The sequence below is a fragment of the Mirounga angustirostris genome, unplaced genomic scaffold (assembly GCF_029215605.1).
Source record: "Mirounga angustirostris isolate CCGP_5_RB_7025 unplaced genomic scaffold, mMirAng1.0.hap1 SCAF_13, whole genome shotgun sequence".
NCBI classification, from domain to species: Eukaryota; Metazoa; Chordata; class Mammalia; order Carnivora; family Phocidae; genus Mirounga; species Mirounga angustirostris.
The window spans coordinates 8,226,377-8,248,278 of NW_026991721.1; the positions used below are offsets into that span (position 1 = coordinate 8,226,377).

General features: G+C 54.6%; 1 protein-coding gene across 2 annotated transcripts; it reads right to left on the bottom strand.

Moving 5' to 3' along the window:
- Positions 1 to 5,231: 5,231 nt before the first annotated feature.
- On the bottom strand, positions 5,232 to 19,866 carry NAA40 (N-alpha-acetyltransferase 40, NatD catalytic subunit). 2 transcript variants are annotated; one of them, XM_064576261.1, is made up of 8 exons: positions 19,641 to 19,866; positions 13,845 to 13,940; positions 12,021 to 12,131; positions 9,409 to 9,504; positions 9,170 to 9,328; positions 8,913 to 8,996; positions 8,181 to 8,258; positions 5,232 to 7,899 (listed from the first exon to the last, which is right to left on the bottom strand). In XM_064576261.1, exons 2-8 carry the CDS (start codon positions 13,877 to 13,879, stop codon positions 7,758 to 7,760), a joined length of 705 nt encoding a protein of 234 aa, XP_064432331.1. In that variant the 5' UTR covers positions 13,880 to 13,940; positions 19,641 to 19,866; the 3' UTR covers positions 5,232 to 7,757. The 2 variants fall into 2 exon arrangements, with proteins under 2 accessions (XP_064432331.1, XP_045749391.1); XM_045893435.3 differs by having other exon boundaries at positions 12,021 to 12,073; positions 19,641 to 19,857.
- Positions 19,867 to 21,902: the final 2,036 nt, after the last annotated feature.

The window sequence follows — 21,902 nt, forward strand, 5'->3', positions numbered from 1 at the left end:
TCAAAACAGATAAGAAGAAAGCAAGAAAAACAAATGTGTGATATAATCTCGTTTTTGTAAAACAGAGAAGAAATATCTAGAGAGGTAGATACACCTAGATAAAAGCCTGGGAGGATACACACACACACACACACATTCAGATTGTTGGAAGTCTCTCTCTCTCTCTCTCTCTCTCTCTCTTTGGGGGTGAGGCCCGGAGGTCCCAACCCGGGTCCTAGTTCTGATCCCAGGGCCCAGACTGTTGCCCCCACTCCCGTCTTCCTGAATGGGGCAGTAGGAATAATCCCAAGCCTCGGGGGTGGATGGGGGCACTGGTCCCTACCAGCTTCACAATCCAGGCCCCCACGGTCCTGATGGTCATATATGGGCTGAGAAGATACCAGGTGCCCCTTCTCAGAGCTGGCCCCCGGCCCCACTGGCCATACATGGGCAAGAGAAACACTGGGGATCCCCCACGTCAAGCCTGGCACCCTATTAAAGGTGCCAGCCCAACAGCTGCTCTGTCCAAATATGGAGCTTGTGAGGCCTGGGGAGGAGGCTGCACCCTAGGCTGTGGTGCCATAAGGTGTAACTCCCTCAGATCCCCCCTCCCCCAACACACACACCTTCTGGAGTTCACCACCTCCCTGAGCACCTAACCCTATCTCGGAGCTGATAAGAACCTGGCCTAGACTCTCCTCCTGGCATGTGGAGTGGGTGTTGCGCACTGAACCCAGAGGCTGGCAGAGGCGAGGGCTACGGGTGAAGGAGCCCACCCCAGGGTTCTCACTGAGGACAGCTGCGGCCTCTCCAGAGGCCTGGACGTACTGTCTCCCTGGGGCGGGGGTGGCAGCCCAGGCCCTAGTAGAGTCTTAGGAAGGGTCCAACCTCCAAAGCAGGAGGGTTCAAGAAGGGGGTGTAGATCCGAAACTAATTTGCTGGGTTACCTAGAGAAAGGCTCTTTCCCTACCTGGGCCTTAGGGGTTCCCCCTCTGCAAAATGGGGACTTTCCTGCAAAGTCCAGCAGGAGAAAGAGGCAGGAGGGGCAAGCCTCACCGGAAGGCAAAGGCTGCCTTGGGAAACCTAAGCTGGCACTGGTCCAGGCAGAGGGGGGAGTCCCTGGGGCAGGTGTAGGCAGAGTCCCAGGCGGGCATCTGGCTCTTCCTGGGACACAGCTGTCGGCAGGCGCCAGACGCTGGCGGGGGAGGGGGGGCAGACACAGCTTGGGGCGGGGGGGGGGGGGGGGGGGGAGGGGAGGTGTAGAGCAACAAGGGGGTGCGGAGGCAGGGGTGCTGCTCTCCCCAGTGGAATGCAGCTGTCCATCCCGCACCCCCGGGGGGGGGGGGTGGCAGCTGGTTGCAAGGTTTCAGCCACCACCACCCCTCCCCCGCTCCAGGAGCCAAGCCGCGGTTAACCCCTTCCGGCCCGCAGCCCGCAGCCTGCAGCCATGTGTGACAAGGATAATATCGCGGCGCTCAGGCTTGGTGAAGCCCAGCGGGCGCTGGCGTGGCGGGGGCTGCCTGCACCCCACAGCCGACAGCCCACAAGACTCTCCGCAGGGCCAGGCCATCAGGTCCGCAAGCCTGCCCCCCCGCTCCACGATACAGAGGGGTACGCTGAGACCACAGGAGGGGTGGAGCTGCTAGGCTGGACCACCCCGAAGCACACCCAAGGCCTCCCCGCCCTGTCTCCCCAGGGTGTGCTGGTGGGCCTGGGCCAAAAGGAGCAACCCGTGCTGCTCATGGAGGCCCCAGTCAACCCCAAGGCCAAGAGGGAAAAGATGACCCAGGTCTTGGCAGAGACCTTGAACGTTCCTGCCAGGTACGTGACCACCCAAGCCGGGGTGCAGCTGCCATCTGCCTCTGGTTGTACCAGTGAGGACCAGCGTACCAGAGCCCCCAGCCTCACCCCTACCCTGCTGAGACCCCCAGCCTGGACCCCCAACTCCCAACCTGAGTTCCTCTCTCAGCCACGAGATCCCTGACCTCTTCTGCATCCTGTGGCCCAGGGCGAGTCCCCCATTCTTTCTCATTGTTCTCAACACCCCATCTCTCAGCCAGGCCCCCAGACGGCCCTAAGGCCATGCACCTGACAGCCCCATCCCTGGACCCCCACACTCCTCCAGCCACTTTCCCTGTCCCTTCCCACTCCCTGGACCCACCATTCAGACACAGGCTGCCCCAGGCGTGCGGGCCACCTCTTTCGTCCCCCTCTCAATCCATTCCCCGGGCATCAGACTGGACTCCAAGGACGGCGGCACTCACTATGAACCCCTCTGTGGGGGCTATACTCTGCCCCTCACCATCCAGCGCCCACACCTGGCTGGCCACGGCCCCACCAGCTCATAAGGATCCTGCTGAAGAAGTAGCATGGCTACTTGTCACAACTGGTGGAAGGGGAGGGGTGGATGAGGCCAGCCCCCAGGCCTACTCTGAGCAACTCTCTACTCCTGTACCTACCGGGGCAAGACCACACAGCGACGCGGGGCCTCTTTCCATTGTTCCAGGGCCCTGGAGCGAACAGGCCATTGTGGAGGACGGCGGGACCCAATCCCCCAGGACAGCCGCCACCAGCTCAGGCTTTGCTACCCCTCCTTGGCTCCTGGCTATGGCGCCCCAGCCCTTCGGAGGCTCCAGGCCCTTCTCAGCCTGGCTGCTTTGCTTCAGGGCCCCAACCCTCTCACCTTGGGTTGCTCTACACTGAGCACAGGGCAGTGTGGTCTGACCTCAGCGCCAGCATGGGCAGCCCTCCCGCTGCCGGCCCATAGCAAATGTTCACCTTCCCACAGTGAAGATCTCACAGCAGGGGCTCCCAGTGCCACAGTGTGGGTTTACAGGCTCCCCTCGTCCACTTCCACACGCGCACCTCCAGGAAACGCAAAGCCAGGAGCGCGCATGCGCAGCGGGGCGGCTCGCTCAGGAGCTGCTCTCCGCCCTGGCCGGGCGGTCGGGATGCGCAGGGCCGCAGTGCGAGGGGACGAAGCGGGCTGCGGGCTCTGAAGCCAGGGCATCCGGCCGAGCTCTGGCACAAACCTGCCTCTCCCTGAACCCATCACCCCTTCTTCCCCGTCCACTGACCGGGAGACCGCACGGGACATCCAGGAAAAGCCGAGGTAGGGAGCCCTACTGTGAGGACCAGTCCTCCTCTCTGGAGAAGAGCGATGAAGCTTCCTGATGGACAAGTCATCCCTACAGGCCACAGGCACTGCTGCCCTCCCAACGCCCTCCTCCAGGCCTCCTTTGTGGGCAAGTCTGTGTCCCCGCAGGACGGCCACGCCTCCATCTTGGCCTTCTCAACTCCAGTCCCCATTTCTCTCAACAGGCCCCCGCATGGGACAGAAGGAGCCCCTCAGGTTGGCGAGAGGACCGGCCAGCTTTGTTTCTCTCGGCCAAGCCCTGAGAGGGAAGACGGGGCCTTGAGACCGACAGGTGCCTGGATCCACGAGGCGACCTAGAACTCCATCGCCAAGTGTGACGCTGACATCCACAGAGCCCCGTGTGCCGACAACATCCTGCCCGGGTGCCACCATGTACCTGGGCATTGCAGGTTGGATGCGGAAAATCACAGTCCCGGGCACCATGGAGATCAAGGTTGTTGAACCCACCACCTGACCACCTTCAAAACCTGGTAGCGGAAATCGCGGGGCGACCAGCTTGCTTCCGCTGGCAAAACACAGTCCCTTTCAAACCAGCTCACGCTCTGACTGAAACGGAAGGCTTGTCATGCGGGAATGGTGCCTATTGCTCCTTCTGCTCACGGAGGCATGTCAGCAAGCACCACTTGAGTCAAGAAGCTTCCGTTACAGCTGCAGGGAGGGCTGGAGGCAGCCACTGGAGGACCAAAGAGGGGTCCGGGCCCCTCAAGAAGGTGGGCCCAGACCCCAGGCAGCAGGGACCAAGGAAGGGCCCCATACCCTTCCAACTCGCCATTTGCCCTGGGACAAGGGGATGGTCATTCCTTTTTTTTTTTTTTAAAGATATTTATTTATTTATTTATTTGAGAGAGAGACAGAGCACAAGCAGGGAGAGCAGCAGGCAGAGGGAGAGGGAGAAGCGGGCTCCCTGCGCAGGGAGATGTGGGGGCTCCATCTCAGGACCCCGGGACCATGACCCGAGCAAAAGGCAGATGCCCAACTGACTGCGCCACCCAGGCGTCCCAAGGGGACGGTCATTCCAAGGAATTCCTGCCTGGGATTAAAACAGCCTGCAAGGAACAAAGAACTTGGGGGGTGGGGCAGAATTTTGTCACATGGGAAATCTGTTGTATGATTAGCCCAGGGAAATGCTCTCTCCCTTCGCAAGGATTGTGATGCCTTTATTCATGCCCCCAAGATAAGGCAACAGCACAAACCATCCCCAGGTGTCATCCCATCACCTGGGGATTTTTTGTCTCATGCATCCTGACATCCACTGGACAGCTATTAACCCTGCTCCCCCTTCCCCAGATCATTGCCCTGCCGGAGCACAAATACTCCCTGTGGCTTGGGGCTCCTCCTAGCCTCCTCCCTCTCCACCTCCCAGCAGACAGGATCACCAAGCAGAAGCACAGCGAGGCTGCCCCCTCCAGTGTCCACAGGAAGTGCTTCTGAACCCCAGCTCCTAGCCTACTTCCTGCCTCTCCTCCCAGCTCACCCTGGGCCAGGGACTGGCAGGAGTCGCGCCTGGGGGAAGCTGCATAGCTCCATCTGTCACATGCCAGGGGCCAAACCTCTCCCAGCCCGTAACTTTCCTGTCCTGTCAGGCCTGACATGAGTTACCCTTCTTTTAAGCCTTTGTCTTTTATGAGTGGATGGAAGAGGGCTTTGGAATCTTTTTAAGACAAAGAATATTCTGAGTAACCCGATAAAGTAAAAGGGGGGAAAGAAACACCGACACTCTCAATCTATTCAAATCCCACACAAGTGCACTGGAATTTACGTTTAGCCAATGATGTCAAATGTCACAATGCCTGGCTTGGGACTCTGTCTAAGATGCAAAGCAGGCATCCCTTGCAAGACCTTTTACCTCTACCCAGGGCCAGTGGCAAGTGGCACAAACACACGCACTCTGTCTCAGGTCTCCCCCCTCTGGCTGTTCGCCCTAGACACCCTGAAGTTTCCTCAGGCCAAGGCTTCTTTCACAGCAAGGGGGGTGGGGCCTCACAGCTTCCTGCCTCCCAGGGTTTCAGCCCAGGCCCAAGGCTAGGAGAGTGTGAAGGTGTCCCGAGACCACACTGCCCATGGCACCCCAGCATTAGGACACGATCCCAGCAGCTGAACAAAGTGTCTTTTATTTGTGACATACAAATACAACCAATGCAGAAAGAGATCACTTTTCCCTTTGATTCCAGTGATAACAAGTTGCTAAAGAAAAAAAAAAATATCAAGAAGTTTATCTTCAGTTTCCTCTAAAAAAACCAGAAAGGGTTAAAAAGAACCATACACATGTCATATACACATTTGACATCAACAAAAAATAACCTGAAATAGAGTGGATACAACTTAAAAAAAAAAAAAAAACCTTAAAAAATATTTTAACATGCCCCAAACAAAACACACAAAAAAGCCGGGGAACAAAAAGCCTGCTCTGTTTCTCAAAACCAAGACCTGGGGAAATGGAGAAAGACTGATGTTTGAGAAGTGAACGGGCTCAACACCACAACGGAGGGAGCCGCTGGTCTCCTGCCCCAGCGCTGGCGCCCTGAGCCACCCCGTGGGAAACGGCCAGCAGAGGCTGCAGGAGCAGGTACCAAGCACCCCATCTACTAATGGGCTCAGTGGCAGGTGTCCAACGAGTGGAGAGAGACAACATACACTGAACTCACCTTATGAGGAATTTACAGTGGGGTTCCTTTTGATCCCCTTGAGTAGGAGGTATCAGAAATCCATGATCTAAGACAATAAATATCTGTTCTGCATCGACAGACAGGAATCAGAGGAAAGAATTCCTAAACATGCTTCTGTCATTCCATGATTCTTGGAAGGAGCCCGCCAACGCTCTCCTCCCAGCAATTTAAAATTCTCCCCGCCCCTCCCCCCACATAGAATGCCCTGGGAGCCGGAAGGTAGGGACAGAGATGGGCTTATTCCAGTGTAAAGCAGCAAGGCCCTCCCCCAAGGGAGGGCCACATCCGCTGCCTGCGGCGGGGTCAAGAGCAACACAGAGCACTCTGAGGGCGGGGCTGGGTGGAGGAGGCCGTGTGCACAGCTCCCCCCCCCCCCCCCCCTTGCAGGAGCAGGAAAGTGGGGAAGCGAGATCAGCTCTGGGGAGACCCGTCAGCAGAGACCACCTGAGTCAGGGCAGAGGGTGGGGGCTGAGCAGACTCTGAGGTCAGAACAGACCTCCAAGAGAGCAACTCCGCAAAGGCTAGAACCTCTAAGACACTCCCTAAAGCAGAGCTCACGGATGTCCAAGGGGAGGCGGCAGGTGCTTTTTCCTGGGTAAGGATTTGGTCATTTTCTTCCCTGGAAGGGGTGCAAGCCCAGAGATCGGGGCAAGTGGTGTAAGCTCTGACCTACAGCCTCTCTACCCCGTGAGAGAAGAGGAAGGCCGCTGGCCCTGCTCCAGTCCGCTGCCACAGGGTGACGCTGGAGAGAGAGAGAGAAGAGCAGCGGTTCTGGCCACCGAGAGGCATTCCTGCTGCAGCCTGAGCTGCCAGCCAGGGCAGTGGCACCAGGCCTCACTGAGGCAGCAAGGGGCAAGGCTGGGGAGTGCAGGCAGTGGTGCCTGCTGCTGGCTGGGGGCTCTCTGCAAAGGGAGGGCAGCGCCACCTTCAGAGAGCGATCAGCACCAAGATATGAGAGGCAATAGCACTGAAGAGGCCAGGAATGAGGGGTCCTTCTGGGGGCAGATGGGGAGGCTCCCTAATGTAATCCTCCCCCCTTGAGAGTAAGAATAGAGGTATCGGGTGAGGTGAGCCGTGAGAGGACAAGTGGTGGGGAGGCGATGGAGAGGAACTGGCAGGACCTCTGGCTTGTTTCTATGAAGGGAGAGCTCGAGTCGCTGCCAGATCAAGAGGTTCATCTAGAATGCAGCAAAGTCCGAAAACCCAGAGAAGCAACTCTCTTCCCGGGGGACGCCCCCCCGCCCCCATCCACACCTTGTTCCGGGTCCTCTCATCCTCTTATCAACAGCGAGGCAGAGAGGGATGGAGCCTTCCTCCTATCGGGCCAGTCCCCTGGGATGCCTCCACACTAACTGTGGGTCCATAAAAGCACAGCGAGAAAGAGCTCCCTTGCTTCCCAGTGTTGTGGCACAAAGGACCTCCCCACAGTCTCCATCAGAGCATTCAGCTCCAAAACAGGACTCTCTGCGAAGCCTATAGCTACGTTCAGATCTTGCACTCAGTCCGTTCCTCGTTGGGGACCAGCCAGACCCTGACCCAGGGCTCCGGGACTTTTATAAAGGTGGGCATAAAACTCCCCATTTGTCCAAGTGTGTGTGTGTGGCAGGGGGAGGGGGGGCTTGTCAGGAATCCATCTGCAGAGAAGCTGGGGAACCTCATGCTCAAGGGCACAAGGGCCGAGCGAGAAGGCAGCCGCTGTGAGAGGGTCCACGTCATGCCCGGCCTCCGTCAGCTCTTCCCCCAGCACCCTCTCCTTTCTGCTCCTTCAGGGCACTCTGTTCTTCTAGGGGAGCGGAGGACGGGCAGCTCGGACCACTCCACCCCAGGGTTCTGTGCTCTCAGGCTGCAGCCTGGCATGTGCAGGGCTGAGGAGGCCACAGCTCTGAGGGCACTTGACCAGCAGCATGAGCCCAGGGAGAGGACAGGCCTTGGAGAGAGCATTCTAGCTTGGGAGCTCAGTGGCAGCAGCCGCCACAGTGCCCACCCGTATGGGAGTGCTGGCTGTCCCCAAACTTGGTCCTCCGGCTCAGGATCTCGTAGGAGCAGTCCTCTCCACAGCAACCAGACATGCTGGGGGAAGAGTCATCGATTTCAAATCTGCAAGGAAAGCAAGAAGAAAGGCTTGGCTGCAGGTAGCTGACTGCCTTCCTTCCTAGCCCGGGAACTTTTCCACCCACCACACTCATGAGAGCCCTAAGAGTGAGGGCACAGCCAGAGGGCATGCCCACGCCATCTCACCAATCCCCAGGTTACTCCCACGGACCACCGGACCGGGAGCTCAGCCTTCAGGATGAAGGAGCGCCAGGACCAGGAAAAAGGCCCTGGGGCAGGCACCCCCTACCCCCCAGAGGGCCCCACACCAGGGTCCAGCTCCTTACTGCAGCGCTTCTCTGAAGAACTGGTAAGCGCCATGATTGTGCTTAAATACAGTTAACATAACTTTCTTCATCTGTGTGCTGAAAAGAAAGCAGAGAGAACACCTTCCAGAAAGAGAAACAGACACTAACTCATGCCTCTTCTTTCGTGTCTCTGCCTGCTGTCTCCCATTTGCTCCCGAGAAGTGCTCCTCTGAGCCCCAACTCTAGCCTCCATGCTGGGCACCCACAGCACGCCATGCTTCCGTTACGGGGCTGACTGGACTGCACGGGCATCGGGCCCCCACCCGACTGACCACTTCTCCACCTCCTCTCTGCACCCCACTATTCAGGCACAACAAGGGCTCAGAAGCACTTACTGCATTGAGCCACACGTACAAAATCTGGAGTCACAGCAAGGCGGGGAGTATCTTTACTGAGAGGATTCTAGATGCCTTTTTTTCTTTTTTTAAAAGATTTTATTTATTTATTTGACAGAGAGAGACACAGCGAGAGCAGGAACACAAGCAGGGGGAGTGGGAGAAGGAGAAGCACGCTTCCCGCTGAGCGGGGAGCCCCATGCGGGAGTCGATCCCAGGACCCTGGCATCATGACCTGAGCTGAAGGCAGACGCTTAACGACTGAGCCACCCAGGCGCCCCTCTAGATGCCTTTCTTCCAAAACATTCCTATGAGCCTTGTCCACAGAGGCTCAAAGAACAGTGGATGGCTCAGATGGAACAACACACGCCCTTACCTATTGGCCATGAGCTGCAGGATCTGTATGAGGAACTTCCCCAGGCCTTTCCGCCGCACCTTGCTTTCCAACTGCACTTCATAGCTGGATGAAGAAAGCAGCGAAGTGAGCACGGGGAGGCAGGGCCCATCAGAGGAGCCTGGGGCCCTGGCAGCCCACAGACCCACAGCGGCACAGTGGACTCTGCCACCCGGCTGAGTGCCTAGAGCAGCACCGCTGTGTCCTCCCCACGGCCTACCCCACGCTGGGGCTCCTACCAGTACAGGACTTCATCCCCGCACTCCACGTCAAACCGGAAGTGAGAAAAGGCAACAGGAACCGAACTGCTTTCCCAAGCAATGAGGTACCAGGCTCGGTCATCTGTCATTTCCTCGCGTTTCTCTCGGTCCTTCCAGCCCCATTCGCTTTGCTCATACCTGGGAAACATCGGGGGAGTCAGGGCGGGGCAGCCCAGAAGTGGAGGAGTGAGGCTCCCCTCCCATCGGGGTGTGCTTACATGGTCTGCATGTTGGTTTTGGTCAGGTCGAAGGCCCAAGCCACAGTGGCTGGCTCCAGTCCAGACACTCGCTTACACTCGATGGAGACGTTTAACCTGAAGAAGAGGGAAAGGCGGCGTCTGGAGCCAGCGCAGGCCCGAGGGCGGCCTGCTGCCCTGATGGCCTCGTGGTACAGCGGGCCTGGTCTCAGCTCATCCACAGAGAAAAGCCGAGCCTGCACCCTGCCTTCCAGGACGTGACTACAGAAGGTGCTGCTGAACAAACAAAGGCTTTTGGGCTGAGATTAACAACTGTCATCGCCGGGCCACCACCCTGACCACAGTCCCATTTCCTGCTCGCCCTGCAAGGCCCTTATCAGCCTCAGCACTTTGTACACTTCCATCCCCCTCCGCTACCTCTTTGCTTTCTCCAGCCTCTCTTCTGCACTTTGCTATAAACACTAGACTCTTCTCGGTTCCTCTAGTTCCTGCCCTTAGGCAGTTAGTCTCTGAACGGACTCCTCACCAGCAGCTCAAAAGTGGCTGGGTCACCTCAGGCTCTTTGAGAAGACCATGGTTCATAACCCCCCTGAGGGGTCCTGCCTGCAACTTCCTTTGAGGACACAGTGGGTCCTCTTGGCTGACCAAACAGGGTGGGGCAGGGTCCAACCCCACACTGTTTTCCTACACTAACACATGCTGTAGACATTAAGGTATCATAATCTATTTACTTCTGAGGGAAACGTTAGTAAATCACAGTTCAGCTCCTTGGCCAATCTCCGGGCAGTGCTGCATTCTGACAGGACCGAAGTCAGTGACACGAAGTCCTTAGAGAGGTCCCAGGTCAGGACCTTCCAATGGCCCTTGACATGACCCCTCAGAGGACATCCCCCTTGTAAATGACTGTCACCTCTGCTGTTTGGTCTGCCATATGAGCTGCAAGTGCGCTCAGCCTTAAACATTCAGAACTTCTTGGCTCTGAAGAGTCTTCCTTTCTCTGTAAGTACTGACCATGTCATAGTCAGAAACGCCCCAACACGGCCTTCCATCTGGCTCAGCCGTCTATTTTCCAAAGGTCAGTCTGGAGGTATGGATTCTCCACTAATCTGAGTTCTCTCTCTCTCTTTTTATTTGAGTTCTTTAAGTACATGAAAGCAGGATCACAGCCACACAAATCACACAAAATTCCAGGCACCAAAGGAGCCCAGAGTCAGCTGGCAATGCCTGCTTCAGGACTGTCCCAGTATTTCTGAAAGTCAACAGGGGCGTGGAATATGGAACATTAGAAGACATCACAGGAAGGGATCCCTAAACTGTGTCAGAGGACTTCCCAGACACTGAATGGCAAGGCTACTGGAGGAACGGGACTACGTCTGAAGGGTAAGTTAACGTGATACTATGCAATTCAGACAAAGCTACGAAAAGCAGATACAGTGTCACCTACTAAAGTGTTCGTTTCATAATTCATATATTTACATCTATCCATCTTGTTCACTAAAATACTCATACCAGCTGCTACTTACAGAACTGGATATAATGCTCTTTCCTCCTTAAAATGACCTTCCAAGTTTGGTATCATCACTCCATTTAACAAACCAAAAAATGAAGCTTAAGGAGTGTAGCTTGTTTGAATACAGTTAATCAGAGGTACAGTTCTGATTGAAACCCATAGCTGTGATTCTCTAAAACCATAACCCGTTCTTCCCTAAGCCAAAGTAGCTCTGGTAAGACTGATTATGCTTCCTGGGCGCCTGGGTGGCTCAGTTGGTTAAGCGACTGCCTTCAGCTCAGGTCATGATCCTGGAGTTCCGGGATCGAGTCCCGCATCGGGCTCCCTGCTCAGCGGGGGGTCTGCTTCTCCCTCTGACCCTCCTCCCTCTCATGCTCTCTGTCTCTCATTCTCTCTCTCAAATAAATAAATAAAATCTTAAAAAAAAAAAAAAAGACTGATTATGCTTCCTATTCTATAAACCAAAAGGACAGAAAGGGGAAGGGGGCTTTAACCCAGATCCTACAGCAGTAAACTGGATTAGTAACAATAACAGTAGTAATAACAGCTAACACTGACCTAGGTTTTGATAAGCTCCAGGCACGAGTACTTTCTACCTAATCCTCCTGATGAAACCATTTATTATTAGACCCACTGCTGATTAGAAAATGGAGGCACAGAGAGGTTAAGTCCAGGGCCCAGGGTCATACAGCTAGTAAGTGGCTTTTAACAATTACACCATACACTCCGGGAAAGAGCCCTAGATTGGGAATTAAAAGCCCCCTCAGGAGCCAGCGAGAAACTCCGTGGCTCAGAAATCTTATTCAGCTTCTCTGAGTCTTGGGTCCCCCCTGCATATGAGGAGGAAGTCAGCCTAGATGATTTTTCAAGTTCATTTCAGCTCTACGATTCTTCACCCAGAGAGAATATCAAATCCTAAAGAAACATCAGTCTAAGATCAGGCAATCTTTGTTCATTTATGGATTCTTCTGTCACCCTAACCAGGGGCTTTTATATCAACAAGACACTCGCCATAGCTTCTCCTTTTTCCTAACAAAGAATGAGAAAATTTGGGTTGAAGGAAGCATACTCTGGGAAGGTGAATTCCTCAGACACTCAACAGTTAGGAGTGCTAAACACTTACCCATTTCGATCGTATTTCTTGAACACTGGGAAAGCCTCTAGAGGGTCTCCAAGCTGTGGAGGGAAAGAGAAGAGTAGCACAAACACACGCATGGCGGTCACAGGCTCTTCCCTGAAGTGAGACAGTGTGCAGACCCACATTGGGGGGCTTAGCTCCCAGCCCAGGAGCAGCCCCCAGACAGCCTCTCCATCTGCCTCAGCTCTGAAATCACATGTAGGGAGGTTCTAGTAAGGAGGCCCAAGAGAGTTAAATCAGCGTCATTTCACAAGGTTGGAAGAGACTCTACTAGCCTAATACTAATACTGGCCTATAGGTCACCTGACCCAAAAGACGGAGGCCACTTGATCCACCTGCATACTTTTTTTTTTTTTAATTTTAAGTAGGCTCCATGCCCAGTGTGGGGCTTGAACTCATGACCCTGAGATCAAAAGTCACCTGCTCTACCAACTAAACCAGCCAGGTGCCCCATCCACCTGCATACTTATTTTTTTTTTTCTTAAACGTTTTTAAAAATTTTTATTTATTTTAGAAAGAGAGAGCACGCACGCATGCACATGCAAGGGGAGGGGCAGAGGTAGAGAGACTCTCAAGCCGACTCCACACTGAGGGCAGAGCCCAACACAGGGCTAGATCTCACGACCCCAAGATCACGACCTGAGCCGAAATCAAGAGTCGGACGCTTAAATGACTGAGCCATCCAGGCGTCCCTCAACTGCATACTTCTAAGAAGCCCCCGACTAACCTCACCCGGTCAATGGCACAATCATGTCTCTGAACCATCTCCTTATAAATGTGGACTGTTTACTGGGTGGGCTAAAAAAGTAACAGAAGGGGCGCCTGGGTGGCTCAGTTGGTTAGGTGTCTGCCTTCGGCTCAGGTCATGATCCCGGAGATCGAGCCCTGCATGGGGCAGCCTGCTCAGCAGGGAGTCTGCTTCTCCTTCTCCCCCTGCTCATGCTCGCTCTCACTCTCTCTCAAATAAATAAAATCTTAAAAAAAAAAAAGAGTAACAAGAAATTGGGGTGCCTCGGTGGATCAGTCAGTTAAGTGTCTGCCTTTGGCTCAGGACATGATCCCAGAATCCTGGGATCGAGCCCCGAGTCAGGCTCCCAGGGAGCCTGCTTCTCCCTCTGCCTGCAGCTCCGCCCAACACCCCCCGCCCCCACTTATGCTCTCTGTCAAATAAAGAAAATCTTAAAAAAAAAAAAAAAAAGAGAGAGTAACAAAAAATGGGATATGAAATGGGAGCAGGAAGGATGACCAGAATCTCTTCAGGTCTGCTTGAAAGCCAAGCCTGTGGCCCCCTGAACCAGGCTGCTGCCCCCGCCCCCCCGCCCGGTGCCAGCACAGCCTTTGGTACTTCAGTCAGTCCATAAATGTTTGAAGGAATGAATGAGAAAACTATACCACATTTTACGAGGGACGTTTCCTCTCCAAAATGCAAAATCCTAACAAAAATTTCTCCAGACCCTAGTCTTCTACTGATATGGAAGGAGACCCACAGAGGGGAGCAGCCACTTCCACTTTTTTTCTTTTTTAAAGCAGGCTGCGCGCCCAGTGTGGGCCTGAACTCACGACCCCAAGATGGAGGGTCACACGCTCCACCGACTGAGCCAGCCAGGCGCCCCCAGCCACTTCCATTTGAATCCACATTTCCCTGCACACCTAGGCCAATCTCTGGCCCTCCTGGCAACTCTGCTGCCGGGCTCATTTTCCTCAGCTGGCCAATAACAAAATGCTGCCACAGGGTGGCGCCAAGAGAAGTCGAATGCAAAACTGAGCTGAAGCTCCAGGAGGAGGGGACGTGGGAACGAGGGGAGTCACCCTGTTGGCAGCGTCCACTTTGGCACAGACTGCATCCATGGCTGCTCGTTCCTCCAACCGCTTCTGCTTCTTCTCCTTCGCTTTGCTTGACTTCCTCTGCAACAGGGAAAAGCAAAGTTGGCTGGAAGGGCTGTGGCCGACCAAAGACTTGGCTTTCCCTTTGAGGAACCTTAGAGTCAGTTCCTGAGCCCACAGGCCTGGCTCCAGCGGCAGCAACTTCCAATCCTGACTGCTGCACACTTGGCGGGGTGGGAAAGATGCAAGCGTTTTCTAGTCGTGAGAGCTCGGGAGCATCACCAGACTCCTCAGCTTCCTTGTCGGAAAGAGTACTGACCCTGAGGACTGCTGGGTCACTGTGAGGACCCAGTGAGAGCACACGACAATGCATGCAGGACAGCCTGGCCCCAGCAGGTGCCTAGTAAATATGCACTCATCCATTCCCTCCTGAGGAAGGAACAACTAATTTTAGACACATTCAGGCAGGTTTCAAGGAGGAGACGGCATCTGAGGTAGCCGCTGAGAGCTGTTCTAAGGATGAGTTTATTCAAAGCCTTCTCAGTGTCTGCCAGCTTCCGGAGACAAAGATCTGGTCTGGGGGAGCCCCTGTGGGAGCTGGGTCCCCTTTCTAAGCTGAGACCACGGCACTCTGGCTTAAGAAGACAGAACTGTGCCCCAGAAGCGCCGCTCGGCCAAGGGCAACGAGCAGCAGGCACACTGCACACCTAGTATCTACAAGGGCGGAGTGAAGGGCCTCAAGGGGTTCACCTGGGGACAGAGGCCATACTGACACACGGTGCGCAAGGCCACGGTGCAGGGCACACAGCGGTGGGGGGGAGCAAAGGGCCAGCGTCTGTGCACAGAGGCACGCACAGCAAAGCACCCACAACTGCATACGGAGCAAATCCTATTTTATGGCTCCCGTGGGGTTCTCTCAGGCCTACACGGGCCCTCTTGCCCTCCTGTAAAAAGCTAGGAACACAGGAAAAAGAGCCCACGTGCTGGAATCTGACAGACCTTACCCAGAACCTCTTCCTGCTCTTCAGAGTGGTGTTCGGGCAACACCCAGTCCTCTCTGTGTCTCCTTCCCTCGTCTGATGAATGAAGTGAGTGAGGCTCTCATCAAACCTCCTCTGAGGTGGGAGGCCGGGGACACTGACTCGGGCATGTGCTCCCAAGGAACACGGAAGCGGCCCATGCATCCCGAGTTGCTCGCCACCCCCCTCCCCAAGCCAGCCCAAATCCCGAAGGCACCCAAAGGCACTGGCGGGATGGCTCTGCTTTCTTACCCACCTCACTGCCTCTTCTGACTCCACCTCTGGGTTTCCTGAGCTCACCAGAGAGGCTGGCCTCCCTACAACTGCACCTTAGCCCCGACGCTGGCACCAGCAAAGGGGGAGTCGAAAAACCAGATGCTGGAAAAGTTTCTTGGGATAATTCTACCCTCAGCTGTCCAAGGAATAACACTGCCTAACTCTCATTGCAAGCGACCAGGAAGCGAGAGGGATTGCTCTTCTAGGTGTAAACTCGCCCAACACCAGCTATTTTATCCTGCTGAGCACTGTGCTGGAAGTCCGGCTAGATCCCATTCCTTACCTCCATCAAGGAAGGAGCAAACAGAAGAGAACAGACTGTTTTCGTAACACCAGGACTGGAGGGGACAGAACCAGCCTCTCTCGACCACACACAGGTTTTAGAGCACCCATCTTTTTCTCTGGGGATTCGAGTTTCAAAATAACACTGAGAGATACACTCAGCTCGCAAAGTACTTTGCAAACATCTGCTTCAATCCTCGGGGCAAAAACCAGCACCTCTGTTCCCATGAGGAAACTGAGGCTCAAAGGGATGGTGTGACTTGTTTAGTGTTCCCCCACGAGTAAATGGCAGAAGGGGACTTAATCCCGGGGGTTGGGCCAGTTGTTCCACCAGCCCTGCTGTCGTCCCCCAATGGGAAGGCCAACATCAGTGTCAGAAGACCTTCCTTCTCAGTCCTGCCAAGATAAAGTCCAGAGCTCAGGAACCGTTAAGGTAGCAATTCATTTCTCACCACGCTTCTGGCTCGGTGACGGCCGATGCGCCAGCACAGAGCTGCCCCAGGCCCCACCTCTCCACTGAGGGAGGGCTAAGGAAACCCGAGACAGCCGGCCTCCAGGAAAGAACATGAGCCCTGGCATCACTCAGGCCAGGCCAGTGCTCCTCCCGCCGCCCCTGCATGACCTGTGAAAGCAAGGCCATCTCGGGGAAAATGGGGACACCAGTGAAAGGACAGGTCAGAGGTCACCTTTACAGTAGAGGCAAGCTCCCCTCCTCCACCCTGCACACTAGTTCTCTCCTCACACAATACAGAGCTGAAAAGATCAAAGGTGCTGGAAGGAAAGTGTGACTCCCGGGACCCAGAAAGCACTGAAACGTGGGTTCCCGCCACAGCATCTCATTTCTAAACCCACGAAGAAAGTAATTCCTAAGCACAAGCAGTAGGAGGGCCAACCCCAGGCCTCCAGGAGATTTATGGGCTCATTCATGCAAGGGAACAGGCCAGCCAGACAATCCTCAGAGTGAGGCTTGGGGCTGCCATGGTCCGAGACGGCAGATAATGAAAGAGACCCCTAAGTGCTTCGCTGCCTGCACATGGGGTATGTGGCAGGCTAAAGCAGGCCAGGGCAGACAGGCAGGGGCTCTCCCTCAAACCTAGCACACACTAGGAAAAGTGGTCTCCTACTGTTCCAATTAGCTTTGCCCTGCCTGGTGGAGGTAAGGCTATCCTGCAGGGACACACGAAAATTCTCCTAATTAAAATGGGAAATAAGCACAGTGAACAGTAAAGCTCATTGTGGTTAAGTGTCTGTCCCAAGGGAGCTTTATATAATAAAAAGAGTGTAGGATTTTGAGTCAAGAGACTTGGATTTGATTCTCAGCTCTTCCACTTAGTAGCTGTGTGACTTTGGGCAAGTTACTTAATCTCTTTTCAGCGAGTTACTTAGTTTCTCTGGATCTCAATCTCCTCATCAGTAAAAGGGGGCTAACAGTGCTTATACCTCAAAGGACTGCTGTGAGGACAAAATGATACAATGTACTAGATACAAAAAATAAGGACTTCTGTTTACAAGGATCCACTAGTGACACACTCTGCTAATGCTTTAATAAAGAGGCTTTATTTTACTGTTTATAGTAACAAGTTATGTGTGCCCACTTCTTTGATGAGAAAACTGAGGAACAGAGAGGTTAGAGAACTTTCAGGGTCATAGAGCCAGTGAAGAGAATTCTCAAAGAGGTCTCTCCCTACCACCCTCTCCCTCCACTCTACACCAGACTGTAACACTCCATGAGGGAGAGGTCACATTGGCTTCATTTGTCAATGTACACCCAGTACTCAGCAAACAGTAGGTACTAAGTCCATAACTGTTGAGTGAATCATCCAAGATTCAAATCCAGGTCTGAACCCTAAAATCCACGCTTCTTCCACAACATCAACTACATGTATATAGCACTTTTTATAAAGTGTGACATAAGTGTTTTCACACGCAGCCGTGAAAGCCCTCCCCCTGCTATGCCTCTCGAAGTAGTATCCCACATGCAGTTAAGACTGCCAGGTCACACAGAGAAATTCAAAAACAAAAAGCACACAGATGGGGGCAGGAAGCACCTTTCAGAAAAGAGATTTGGCATCTCTTAAATTTTCAGTGTCAATACCTTCACCCCACAAAGTATCCAGGATCCAGAAAAAAACCTCCGTTTTTGGTGAAGGGAGCCAGAGATCTACATTCTAATTCCTAAAAGACAACACGTCTGTGGCAGCGAGGGTGAAAGAACTTTGGAGAGAAGCGTGTTCCATCTGATGCTACTCTCTCTTAGCCTGAGGTTATCTGTCAAATGGAGCAGGGCCCTCCCACAGATGGTGCTCACCACAAACACTGACCTTCCTGACACTGAGGTGGGGAGTCCACAGCCCCCATCCAGGAGGAATGAGGATAATGAGAGGGTTCCAGCATTGTTTCAGGGAGGAAGATTCAAGTTTCTCTTTTTTGCAGTGAGTTTTAGGCCAGAAGAGACTAGGCAGGGGCGGTTCTGAGAAACACATCTGTAGAGTATGAGTAATAACGTGGAGGCCCTAAAGGAAGCAAGGGTCGCAGTATCTCTGAGTCTTGCTCTTTCAACTCAACCAATGAGGAAGTGTTGAACAAGAATGGCATGTTATGCTTCTTGTTTGCTGCCCAGTCTCTAGTGGCTGATGCTGGGTAGACACTCACCAACTGATACCAGGGACACAGATTTTTACCTCATTTCAACAAGAGTTGAGGTTTGGGACCTTTCACCAAAACCTGGGTTAAATGTGCCTAAGGTCTCCAGACTTGATTTTCTACATACGAAGTACATAATACCCCAAATTCCTTGCTGAAACAAGATGAAAGTGTTTTGACGCAGATTACATAAAGTGCTTCGACATGGATTAGACGACTAGTTTTGTCCAACAAGTTGATCTGTTCAGTCAATAACTACTTGAGAGAAAATCTAGGTTAACAACAGGAGGGACAAACCAGTGGGTTAAAAAATAGCACAAATCTATTTTAGATAACTACAATAAAAGTGAGAATACAAGCAAAAACAACAGCCACGATCTGCATCCACTACCTCATTTAATTCTCACATCTTTGGGGGGGGGCGGGTCTCATCACCCACATTACATAGAGGAAGAAATTCAAATTCAGAAAGGCCACGTCACTGGCACAGTATCATGCTGCTAACCAGGAAGACGGGGCTGGAACTGAGGTATCTCCGACTCCCAAATCAGGGCTTCCCAAAGGTGGTGAAAATTCCAGGTAAAAACTAATCTACACAGTACCAGGGAGGGCCAGTTCCATTTTCAGGAGAGTGACTGATACTACTCTAACTGGAACTTAGGAAGGTGAACTCACAGAAATATTTGAATAGCTTCTGCCCAGCCCTCCATCGGCACATGCCAGGGAAGGGCGCACCTCCGGTCTGCCTCACACAGAACAGGTGGTCACTATCCATCTGCGGCTGAAGCCATCAGACAGGCCCCCCCCCAAATCAATCCCCTCCCTGCTCACCTTCTGCACTGCTCCCCCATGCAAAGCCACCCGCAGCACTGAGACTTCTAACGACCCAAGTAATAATCAAAACCACTCTGTTGCATCTGGGAGGCCTAGAGGGCAGGCCTCCGTTGGAAAGGAAGAGGGCGTTTTAGGAGAAGGAGGAACCTGGCGGAGAGGTTTGGAAAGAGTGTAGGGGAACCGGCTTCACCGAGAATCCGGGTAGCGGGAAAAGCGGCCAGCGGCCGAGGGCTGGGGAGGCCCGAGGCAGGGTCTGGCCCCTGCTCACTGCCTGTGTGACCTTGGCTGGGAGCCTCTTCTCTGGGCCTCAGTTCCCTGCAAGCCAGGGGAGGCCTAGGATGTGGGAAGCCGTGAAGCAGGTGACAGCCAGGTGATGGGTGACCCCTGGGGGTGGGGGGTACCCCAGGGGCCGCGCGGGGCTTAAAGCGTGGCCAAGAGGATAACAGGTCAGCCAGGAAGGCGGGGGGGGAGCGCGACGCGAGGGGCGGGGGACACCCAAAGGGGTGGGGCCCGGAGAAGGGGGCTCCCCAAGGGATCCCCGGGCTGCGCCGGGTGTGGGGACGCTTAGAATGTGGGAGTCGGGTCATGTGGGGGTTGGGGGTCACGTGAGGCCGGAGGGGGTCGGGAGTCACGTGAGAGGGGGGTTCAAGGAACAATGGGGGCGCAGGAGGCGAGGGGAGTGGGGAGCGCTCCCGGCCCTCGCGTCTCCTCTCCCTGCCTCACTCACCCCCATGGCGGCAACGGCGGCGGCGGCCCTCAGCTCCTCCTTCCCACACTTGCCGGCAGGGAGGCGGCAACGGCGGCGGCGGCAGCGGCACCAGCGCGGCGGCGGGCCCCGCACCGCGCATGCGCCTCGCGGGCTCTCCTGCGCGCCCTGGCGGGCACCGCGCCGGCGCAGAGCGGGGGAGGGCGCGAGCGGGGGAAGCGCGCAGGTGGAGAGCCGGGGAGGCGGGCCGAGGGTCTCGCACCCGAAAGAGGCGGGAGGCGCGGAGCAGCGTCGCGCTGGGAATGACGTGCGCCCGGGCCCGCCCCCTCGTCTCCTGGCTGTGTCTGTAGCTATGGCAACGGCCGCGCCTGGCCGGGAGAAGCGCGCTGCCGCAGGGTGTGTGGCGGCGGTAACCCCTGCGCACCTCCCCTCCGCGGCCGGCGCGGCCCGGGGCCGCCAGCAGAGCAGCCACCCTCGCTCAGGTCCAAACGCGCCGCGACCTCGGAAGCCCCAGCCCCTCCTGCAACCCTCGGGCACAGGGGGAGCTCTTTGGAAACGTTCCACCTTCGAGATCTTGAACTCTTGAAACTCCTTCTCTAACCGGAGTCCCGTTATTTATTCATCCGTCTTCTAACTATTCATCCACCCTCCATTCATTCGCTCTGAGTCTCCGTAAACATTTACCAGCGTCTACGCTGTGCTGAGCCCAGGGGCCACAGAGCGGAGCAGTCCAAAACTTCACTGTTCAGAGGGGACACAGGCATGGAACAATTGTTTAATGGAGAGTGGGTGGTGCTGTGGAAATGAGGTCTCAGGCGCCCAGTCCGTCCGAGCAGACCAGTCCCCTGGGGAGCTGTGTGCCCCGTACACGCCCCTGCGCCCTACCTCAGGATCGATCTCCGGGGGTGGAGCCAGTCTCCTGAGAGCGCCCCAAGGAGAGCCATACTTGCGAAAATGAGACAACCACTGCCCAAGACTTAAGCTTCGTAGACTTCGTCAGGTTTTGCTCATGATCCCATCTTCAGTGCTCAGTGCGGTAGTGGCCCCAAAACGGGTGCTCAAGCAAATAGCCACCATAGGCCAGGCAATGGCCCCGGCTGCAAAGAAAACAACCATAACAAACAGAAAAGGTACTGCCCTCCCGGAACTTGTCTGCTAAAAGGAGGAAGTAGATAATAAACTAAATAAACAGGTAAAATCTATAATAAGGTAGATGATATCGGTTTTATGGAAGAAAATAAAGCAGGGAAGGAGGAGAGGAAAGGTCAGGACTTAGTGCTTTATTTATTTATTTATTTATTTTAAAGATTTATTTATTTATTTGAGAGAGCGAGAATGAGAGAGAGAGAGAGAGAGTACATGAGAGGGGGGAGGGTTCGAGGGAGAAGCAGGCTCCCCGCCGAGCAGGGAGCCCGACGCGGGACTAGATCCTGGGACTCCAGATCATGACCTGAGCCGAAGGCAGTCGCTTAACCAACTGAGCCACCCAGGCGCCCCTTTATTTATTTATTTTAAAGATTTTATTTATTTATTTGACAGAGAGAGACACAGTGAGAGAGGGAATACAAGCAGGAGGAGTGGGAGAAGCTGGCTCCCCACTGAGCAGGGAGCCCGATGCAGGGCTCGATCCCAGGACCCTGGGATCATGACCTGAGCCGAAGGCAGACGCTCAACGACTGAGCCACCCAGGCGCCCCAGGACTTAGTGCTTTAACTAGGATACTCAGGGAAGGCAAACATGAGGTAACATTTGTATCAAGATCTGAAGGAGGGATGAGAACAAGTCATGGATACCTGAGGGCCTTCCAGGCTGGGGGTACAGCTAGTGCAAAACCCCCAAGCAGGAACATGGTTGGAATGTTTGAGGAACTGCAAGAAGTGCAGTGCGGCTGGCGCAGAGTGAGCCAGTGGGAGATTAGTAGGAAGTAAAATCAGACAGGTAAGGAGAGGATCATTTATAGGGCTTGTACATTTTGTTTTGTCTTTTAAGTAAGCTCTGCCTCTCCGCTCCCCCCCCCCCCCGCCCTGCAACGTGGGGCTTGAACTCACAACCCTGAGATCAAGAGTCACGTGCTCTACCAACTGAGCCAGCCAGGTGCCCTAGGGCTTAGAGGTTTTGAAAGACTTTGGGACTAGAGGGAGCTGGGACACCACTGGAGGGTCTGAGTGGAGGAGCCATGGAGTGGCTTTTGTGCTCATAGGACCACCTGACTGCTGGGTTGGGAAGAGAGTGTAGGGGCAAGGTCACAGGAGGGCCTTTGCAGAGGCCACTGCTCCAGTCAAG

Coding starts and splice junctions, on each gene's coding strand:
- NAA40 (XM_045893435.3), bottom strand. Junction 12,074..13,844: donor AAGTGGACGCTGCCAACAGG/GTGACTCCCCTC, acceptor TTCCCTCCACAG/CTTGGAGACCCTCTAGAGGC. Junction 9,329..9,408: donor AAAACCAACATGCAGACCAT/GTAAGCACACCC, acceptor GATGTTTCCCAG/GTATGAGCAAAGCGAATGGG.